Raw genomic sequence first — 9718 nt, 5'->3', positions numbered from 1 at the left:
AAATCTGCGAAGTAGCGACGCCCATTCAAAAATGCTTAAAATTTTTTATTTTATTATTATAATTATTTTAGACCCGCGTAGCTCTGAACCCGCGAACGTGGAACCGCGAAGTAGCGAGGTCCCACTGTATACTGTATTCAATGAGACGTTTACAACCACTATAGAAAATCAGGAAAACGAGAACTCTCTCAAATACGGAGGAAACAAGGGGTTAACCGTAAAAAAAAACAAGAGGAGGCGCAGCAGCTACTTCGATCGACTTGCTAGCTAGATAGGAGCGAAATGTAGACACTAGATTAACCGAACAGACGACCACTTTTGATGCTGCGTAGAAAAAAACAAGCACGAAAAAGAGGGATCGAAATAGCATCAGTTATCGTTCAACAACGACTAATAAGAAGTACAGCTAATATGAGCGATGTAAGCGAGGAAGCGCTGCTGGATTACTTCTACTCCACGGCGGGCAGCTCTGGCAAAGTGAGAAATGCAGATATACTGAAGGCTTTTAAGCCTTTTATTGGCCACGGTGACGTTCAGTTGCGCGGTAAGTAAGTTGATTCGTGCCGATAAGTCTGCAAAGTACAGTTTGCGTGTTTAGGTCACAAACTGCATGGTGTTTTCTCGCTCTCCGGGTCTCATTTTTGAAGACAAAATAACTTTTTGGGACGGCACGTAGGGATAGAAATGGCGTTCCAGTGTTTCCTGCTACGTTCCCCCCTTCCTCGCGGAGTGGAATGACGTCATGATGTATCCCGATATCATGACGTATCTTGTCATCACGAGTATCCCGTTATCATGACGTCATCGCCTCCATTGGGCCAAAAATCCAACAGTGCAGACTTTAGTCCAGCAAACAAGGCACAAGTGGGTTGGATGGTGTGTTTACGTCAGTGTTGTGCACGTAACTGACTAAAAGTAATTTAGTTACAGTTGCTAGTTACTTAAGTTAAAAAGTCAAGTCAAGTCATTTTTATTTGTATAGCCCTTAATCACAAAGAGTCCCATAGGGCTGCACAGGTTATTGCACAGACTATTATTTAAAACTATTATTACACCATCCCCTGATCTGGAAACAACATGAGGGCAAGGAAAAACTTAAAAACCTCAACATGAGTAAAATGAAGAAACCTTGAGAAGGGGCCGCACATGTGGTATCCCCCTTTCAGGATTACCAGGCAAAGGATATTGCAAAAAATGAATTGCATTACCCACTAGATTACTGATACCCAAATGTAGCGTATCATTCCGTTTAACAGAGTTGAAATTTGATTGTTTTGAGTTTTTTTGAATTCTCACATAATCAGTGTTTTTGTTGCATTACTGTTAAAACTCTGGTACCGCATTCATTTGTTAAGCCACGGGCGTGAGCGACTGTCTTTTTCTTTTGGCACTTTATGGGCTTCTGCGCTTGCCGTACCTTCAGCTATATCACCTCCTGCTGAAGGTAAGCTTTGCCCATTATCAGTTTGGGTAAAAGTTCATATTATGAATGAATGAAAACTTTATTTCGAACATTAAAATAAAACAGGACAAAAACAATGAGTCAACAACGAAATAATGTCACATAACATATTCAAAAAGGGGTAGTCAGAAGCTGATGCTTATTTCCCATACCCCTTTATCTTCCCTATTAAATACATTTTACAAATCCTCCTTTCCTCTTGTGTCTAATATAACAAAATCTCATGGATATACTTATTACATATGTCAGATATCAATAATTATAATAATTACAACAATCACATATTTTATACACTAATCTTCGTAATACCCATCCCTCAACGTCATAATGCGCCTAGTTACCAAATGTCACTCCGGCACCAATGATAATAACAACAATAAAAATAAACATATTTATAATAACAGTTCTGATATAATAATAGCAACAATAACAACAAGCTAACCATAGTTTTAAACGAAGTATTTCCAATCTCCCTCATATCCCATTTTCTTCATCCCTGTATTTCGCCAGTAATACTTTTTTGTATTTAAATTTGAACACATGGATAGTTGGAAATTGTTTGAGCTCATCTTGTAAATTATTCCAAAGTTTGACTCCACACACAGGCACACACATACTTTTCCTGGTTGTTCTCACCTTTGGGATTTTGAATTCACTACAGCCCCTCAAGTTATAATTTCCCTCTTTCCGAGTGAATACTTTTTGTATGTTTTCTGGCACTATGTTTTTGTTGACCTTAAACAACAGTTGTGAAGTGAACATTTTTATTAAATCATCCAATTTTAATAATTTAGACTGCATGAATAAAATATTAGTATGATCCCGATATCCTACCCTGTGTAAGGTTCTTATTGCACGATTTTGAAGGATAAAAAGGGGCTGTAGTGAACTTTTGTAATTATTGCCCTAGACTTCTGCACAATATGTTAGATATGGCAGAACGAGAGAACAATATAATAAATACAATGCATTATAATTTAAAAGAAATTTTGCTTTATTAATTATTGAAATGCTCAGTAGCCTAGATGGTAGTGTGCCCACTTTGAGACTGGGAGGTCGCTGGTTCGCGCCTCGGCCGAGTCATACCTAATTGGTATAATGGCGGCGCCCTCTGTTGGCTGCATCGGCTCGCTACAACGGGTCAATTGTATCGACATTTCGTTCTGTGTACATTGTTACAAAGAATGACAATACAAAGGAAATTATTATTATTATTATTAGATACCTTAGTTTGTATGTGTCTGATGTGTGTTTTCCAACCTAATTTATTGTCTATTATGACCCTTAAAAACTTAATTTCTGATACAATTATATTATATTAAATTCTCTCATCTCATCTCATCAGCTGCACCGCTTATCCTCAGTAGGGTCGCGGGGGTGCTGGAGCCCATCCCAGCAATCATATTATGCTAAATATAGGAGCTGCTTTCACAAACTATTTTTGTATGTAAATGTATAGAAGTTGTGCTAAATGATGCATACAAAAAAGCACTAATTAAAAGTAAAGTAATGCAGCTATATTACCTCGTGCTGAAGATATATGCAGGTGTGCACAGACGCCCTGACTTCTTTGTATTGTTTTGTTTACTGAATGCAGGCGATAAACCAAGTGATTGTGAACCCTTGTGTCGTGCATGATTGAGGGTCGTTACATCTGAAAGTAACTAGTTTCAAATTACTCTACACACTGGCATCAAAGCCGACCACCTGAAGCTTCTTAAAAATAGTCATGTAATAAAAAAAATAGAAGAAAACATTTACACTAACATGCGGAAGTAGTGAACCTTTTATATGTCTTGGCTCCTATCTTCAGAGCTTGCATACTAATACAGCTGAGACACTCCATGTTCATTTTGTCTTTTGTTTTCAACCACATAAATATTTCTACTCGATTTCTGGGTAATGTCCTTGACATTTTTTTTAACCACGCATGGTGTATTGCAAAAATAATTTTACAAATAAAAAGACCAAATTCAAGCATTCTTTTACCGTAAATTATGTGCTCACGTTTGCCCCATTGGTATTGTTGTTCCTGTAAAAGGCGCGCTGCCTACTGCTTCGCTGCTGGTAACGCAATCACAACCCCCCCAATTTTAGTTTAGTATCAAGTCACATTTATTTGTATTGCCCTTAATCATAAGATGTCTCAGAGGGGTGCACAGACCACAGATTACTGCAAACCACAGACTATTATTACACCATTCCCTGATCTAAAACCTACATGAGGGCAAGGAAAAACTCAAAAATATCAACATGAATCAAGGAACCTTGAAAAGGGACCGCACATGAGGTAATCCCCCTTCCAGGATGACCAAGCTGCAACGAATGTTGCAAGTACTAAATTTGTGAGAGGCACCTGGCTTTGGCAACATCAAGTGAACATATTTCAAGCTGCAGCTCGTGTTTCTCTTGCGCTTCCCTCAGCGTTGTCAATCCCTTAGCTGGCCTGATCCGGCCCGCGGGCCGCCTTATTGACACGCCTGCAATAAACCGTTGTCTGTGCAGCCCTTTGAGACTCCTTGTGATCAAGGGCTATACAAATAAACTTGACTTGATATAATTGGGTTTTTTACACCATTGTTTTGTAGTATTTCCCTGCTATGAACAATAGTCAATTAAGACTGACAATTTTCCCCTATAATCTATTTATTTTATTGGTGTCCGAAAGGCCAACATGTGAAGCTTGCCAAAATAAATGTTGATAGAGGGTGACCTTGCAATGCCGCCACATGTGTTCCAGATGTGATGTCAGAGCCATCTGATGTGTTTGCCGATTAGAGAAGTGCTTCCCACCACACACTTACATGTCGGCCAGAGCATGTGCTCGCTGTTTCATGCGTTGTAAATGTGATGATCTTACTTTAATCACAATTAAGTCCGCATGCATGACTGCATTGAGAACACTGACCACAGAATGGGGGAGATTTTTGATCCCGTATAAAAAGTGGGCCACGTTTGTAAATGATTGAAGTGGTGATACTAAAGGGTTCCCGCAGATCCTTGAAAAGTCTTAAAAGGCATTGAATTCATTATTCTTAATATAAATTCAATTTTCTAAAGTCTTAGAAATGTGAACACATTATTAAGATTTATTATTTTGTTTGAACTAAAAATTAATAACATTTATCAATTGTCTTTTTTAATATTTTACCGATTTACGTTTGTGGCAACATCGCGTGACCACAATGAAGGAACCATCAAAACGGTGATGTGATTTCAGTCGGGTGTCATGAACCGGAACAGGAGGAGAACCCAGATGGGTGATGTTTCTCACGCAAGCTTTTACTTTACGGGAAATGGGGCAGTCATGCACGTTAACCCAAACGCCAGTGATTCAGTGATTGTTGGGCGGAAAATGTAAGGCAGGAGTCTGGCGTGGAATAACAGGAAGCCAGAGGCCGACAAGATTGAAACCAATTGCACGAGCAGATATCGGACAGATGGGGTCAATACCGGACATGACGGGAAAGACAGGATTGATATAAAAAAATGGAGATCTATATTAAACAGGACAAAATAGACAGGAACGATACCGGACAGGAAACACAAGCAGGAAACCGGACACAGTCAAAACCCACATCTTGCGGGTGCAGAGGTTCATTGACGGACTGACTAAGGGTGAGTGAGAGCACTGAGCTTAATTAGAAGGGAAGCCAATCTGTCAACGAGCCGCAGCTGGCCCCACGTGGGCGGGGCAAATTGGGCGCCATGGCAACCGTGACATTGGGCATTTCAGGGCACACACATGTCTCTTAGGTCTACCCACAGTACACATAGCAACGTTGGACACACATTTTACTTTGGACCATGGGAAAGTCTAAATTTAATGAGACGTGGGTGCCCAACGATTGTTTTTCGCCAAGGCGAGGTAATGTGATAAGTAATGCAGGAAATACTTGTGTTTTACTGTTTCGTTTTAACTGTTTTTATTTTTGTCGAATTGGTCTTAAATTTGTTGTAGTTTATGGTCAATAGATACCTGGAAATTTTTGGTCATGTTCGTGTGAATCATGAATTTTTGTTTCCTGTTTTTATATTTATCCACACCAGGAAGTGTACTTTCTGTCTACACCAGGAAAAGCAAACCTTGGTTGTCATGTAGGAATGCACACAAATACTTAGCTAGCCTTCACGTAGCCAAATACTTAGCCAACCTTCACATAGTCAGCCAAGGGTTCACTTTTTCAGCAAACATTGTCAAACAGTGCCATTTTGACCACCTGGTAGCAAATGTCGTTACAGCGTTTTCCCAAATGTTCTTCTTCATAATCAGCAAATGAAGTGCAGATTTGTTGGTTAAATGATCACCCAAAAGCTTGGTTCATCAGTTTTAGATATTGTGATGAGCATTAAACCAAATTAGCTTAAAGGTGGGGTGCTTTGTTTTAGGTGTCCTTAAAAAGTTGAAATAAGAATATTTTCTCTTGTAAGTAAGTGTTAACAATGCTACACTGATTTCAAAGAGCCTTTATTTGTTTGTTTCCACTGCGCCTATCTGCTTTTATCTTACATTTAGCAATGCTGTTCGGGATGCAATGTTGCTTAAGCCTGACGATTGGGTCAGCGAGTAGAACATTTCCATATTTCACACAGCACCTTTAAATTATTATTATTGTTATTTTATAAAAATCTAAAAAGCTGTTGGTTTTAACTAAAATTTTGCTAATTGGGTGATTAAAATATGTTTACAATAGTTCATACTTTTTGGGTGCTTTTAGTCTTTATTCAACTGGTCAGCTAATGTTTATCATGGCCTTGAAATTGATATGCGTTATATAATAAATAGAACGTAATGATCACTGCTATTTTCTTCTGCTGGCTGGCCTTTCTTCCTCCAGCCCTGCCACCTACCTATAACATTGTTTTATAATATTGTGGGATGCACTGTAGTGATCCAGAATCTGAACCCTTTTTGTGTTTTGTGTTCTTTCAGCTAGATACAGAGAAGAATTCAAACTGATTATTGACAGGATTGCTGTGGTCAAGTCTGAAAACGTGAGTAGCACTGCTTTATTGATTTGTTTTTTTGAGATTTCAGTGTTATGAAACTCAAATTGATCTTATCTTTGCGTGAACATTGTCCACTAGGGCTGCACGATTAAGTCAAGTCATGTTTATTTGTGACACCCTTAATCACAAGGAGTCCCAAAGCTGCCCACACCACAGATTATTTCAAACTACAGACTATTATTATACCATCTCCTGATGATTAACCAAAGTCTAATCGATATTACGATGTGAAGTAGCGCAATCGTGTAATCGCGATACGCTGCGTTTAGAGCCCTGTGTGAGCCGACAGAAACCCTAACAAAGCATCCCCGGCAAAGGGCGCTGTTTTCTTATTAAAGTATGTCAATATGTTTAATCCTTGTGTTGTCTTTATTTTAAAACAAAACAAAATATAAATTGTTGAGACCAAGCTACAAAAAGAACATTAAAAGGTAAATAAGATATATTTTCAGGGGATTTTTTGGGGTTTTTAACAACACAGTGGCATTCCTTGCCCTCATGTAGAATAGAATAGAATATACCTTTATTGTCATTTTTACAAAATGGGTTAACATATTGTGACAATGAAATTGGGCATGACACTCCAATTTTACACATTCACAGTGAGGTATGAGCCAAGAAGATAAATGAACAGAGAAGATAAGGTTATAAAACAAGGGGGATAAGGCTATAGTTATAATTTACATGGTATTTACACAAGAATTGTCGGCATGTGGGATGTAACATCCAGTTGTTATCGTAATACCGTTGGTATCGTAAGGGTTGTGCAATATTGCATTTAGTGCAAAAGTCATCATAGTGCAAAAAAAAATAGTCAGCATATGCATTGGTGCAAACATAGTCATCATAGTGCAGAAAAAAGAAATGGTCAGACATTGTGCAAGGTGAGCAGTAAACATAGTGCCGTCGACATGTGCAAGAACATAGACATGAGTACCATTATATTCGTATGAGGTAGTGTTTGGCAAGAGTTCTTCAGTTTTTTTTTGTGCGGTGTCTGTTTTGAGCAGAGAACAAACATTGTGCAGTCAGGAAGTGTAAGAACATAGACGCGAGTACCATTTTACATTTGTGTGACGTAGTTTTTTTGCAAGAGTTTTCAGTTTTTTGTGCGGTGTCTGTTTAGGGTAATGGCTGTGGGGAAGGGTTTAGATCAGGGGATAGTGTCATAATTGTCTGTGGTTTGCAATTGTCTGTGGTCTGTGCAGCCCTTTGAAACTCTTTGTGATTAAGGGCTATACAAATAAACATGAAACATGAAACATGACATGACATTTCATTCTCATCTGAGGGCAACAGGAGGGTTAAGTACTCTCAAAAAATCCAGCACGGAAAACAAACTTTTATTTTAAAAGTGAAAATTGCATTGAAATTGCAATACTGGTCTGAAAAATCGCAATTAGTTTTTTTTCTAAAATCGTGCAGCCTTATTGTCCTATTCAGGTGTCCTTAAAAAGACAAAGTAGAATGGATTCTCTATCAAGTATGTGTTAACAATGCCCAACTAAGTTCAAAGAGCCCTTGTATTTTTTCCCACTATGCCAATCTGCTTTTATCTTACCTATAGCAAAGCTTTTCGGGCCACGGTAGAAGGAAAGTAGGGTCAGGGGGAAGTGATGGAGAGTGATGTTATGCTCGTCGCTGCAGATTTATGTAAGTGTAGCATGAAAATGGTGAAAGTAAAAAAAGGCCTGTTTCAAGTACAGTCCAAAAGCAAACCCAAACCTCAAAAGAGATGAAAAAAGAAGAGTTTATTTAAACGTATCTAAGAAATGCATGGACTTAAAAGCTTGACAGAGGCTGCAATGACAGAAGTGGGCATCAGCAAGTAGAAAAATGCCATATTCTGGGGAGCGCTTTTAAAGTGAATTTATCACGAAATTAGCTGTCAATTTATAAGATTAATCAATTAGTTGTGTATTCTTATTATTTTTAAAAGAAGTCCATTTTCAAAAAAAATTAATTTAATCTTAGCAATCTAATATTTCACACTAACTTTCAAGCTAACCTCTTTGCACTGATGTAGTTGGCAGCTTCTACTACTTGTTTCTACTCATGAATTTACTCCAGGTGGGATGAAACATGACTTCTGTGCTCTGCAGGGTGAGAAGTATCTTTTCCTCAAGAAGAAATACAGACAGCTGCTGCAAGTCCGGGACAAAGACAAACTTCAGGTGCCTGATGTAGACGGGCAGAGACAATCGAGTCCCACCACAGTGCCAGCCAAGGCGCAGCGGGATGCAACGGACTCCAGCGCTTGTGTCCCACTGCAGGTTGAATGCCGGGATGAGCTGATGATGTGCGGCGAGCCAGACAGTACTACTGAGGTGAATCCAAAGTTATTCTCTTTTATTCCACATTGATGCTAGGCCTAACAACTCCTCTTGAGTATATAAGTACCGTATCTTCCGAAATGTAAGGTGCATCAGAGGCCAAACACACCTCGCGAGTTTCTCAATACTCCTTAATATGGAAGCACATTCAACAATTTAGGTTCACTGTCAGATTCAGATTCAGATTCAGATTCAGATCTACTTTATTGTCATTCTAGTACACGTGTATACAGAACGAAATGTCGATGCATCTGACCCCCACAGTTTCCTTGAATGTACAGATATAAATAATGTTGTATTGTATTTTGGCTACGTATAGTATTTTACCATAGTTCCGATAGTGCAAGAAGAGTAGCTAACCAGATGCGCAAAATGGGCAGTCAGGTTAACAAGTCAGGTACACAGTAACATTAACACTGTAACAATAACGCTGTAATTACAATAGTGCAGAGAGCAATGTGCAAGGAGTGGCAAGCTATAAAAAAAACTGCCAGTAGTGCAAAAGTCAGATTAGCAGCCGTTTAGATTTAAGTTAACTATATGTTAGATTGACCATTTAACAGTCTAATGGCCAGGGGGACTAGACTATTGCGGAGCCTGGTGGTCCTGCACCGCACACTGCAGTACCTCTTCCCAGAGGCTAGCAGAGTGAACAGTCCATGATGGGGGTGAGAGGGGTCCCCGGTAATGTTTTTAGCATGGGATAGGCAGTGCTTCTGGCCAATGTCCTGAATGGAGGGAAGTGTAGTCCCGATTATTTTCTCTGCTGTCCTCGTTACCCTCCTCACACTACCCCAGTCGGTAGCGCTGCAGCCTCCACACCACACAGAGATACAGCTGGTCAGGATACTCTCTATGGTGCCCCTGTAGAATGTAATGAGGGAGGGTGGGGGCAGGTGGGCTCTCCTCATCC

At 39.3% G+C, this 9718-nt stretch overlaps 1 protein-coding gene across 1 annotated transcript in view; it reads left to right on the top strand.

Annotated features, from left to right (window-relative positions):
- Window positions 1-239: 239 nt before the first annotated feature.
- LOC148368994 (ankyrin repeat domain-containing protein SOWAHA) overlaps window positions 240-9718 on the top strand; it is a 31392-nt gene continuing 21913 nt past the window's right edge. The window contains exons 1-3 of the mRNA XM_088329724.1: window positions 240-544; window positions 6396-6457; window positions 8575-8799. Of these exons, the coding sequence (XP_088185850.1) occupies window positions 322-544; window positions 6396-6457; window positions 8575-8799 (510 nt within the window). The 5' untranslated portion in view covers window positions 240-321. The remainder of the gene's footprint in view (window positions 545-6395; window positions 6458-8574; window positions 8800-9718) is intronic.

This window comes from Urocampus carinirostris, chromosome 3 (genome assembly GCF_059441175.1).
Source record: "Urocampus carinirostris isolate Australia breed hairy pipefish chromosome 3, RoL_Ucar_1.0, whole genome shotgun sequence".
NCBI classification, from domain to species: Eukaryota; Metazoa; Chordata; class Actinopteri; order Syngnathiformes; family Syngnathidae; genus Urocampus; species Urocampus carinirostris.
The sequence above is the reverse complement of the archived record's forward strand: the minus strand, read 5'-3'. Positions and strand labels throughout refer to the sequence as shown.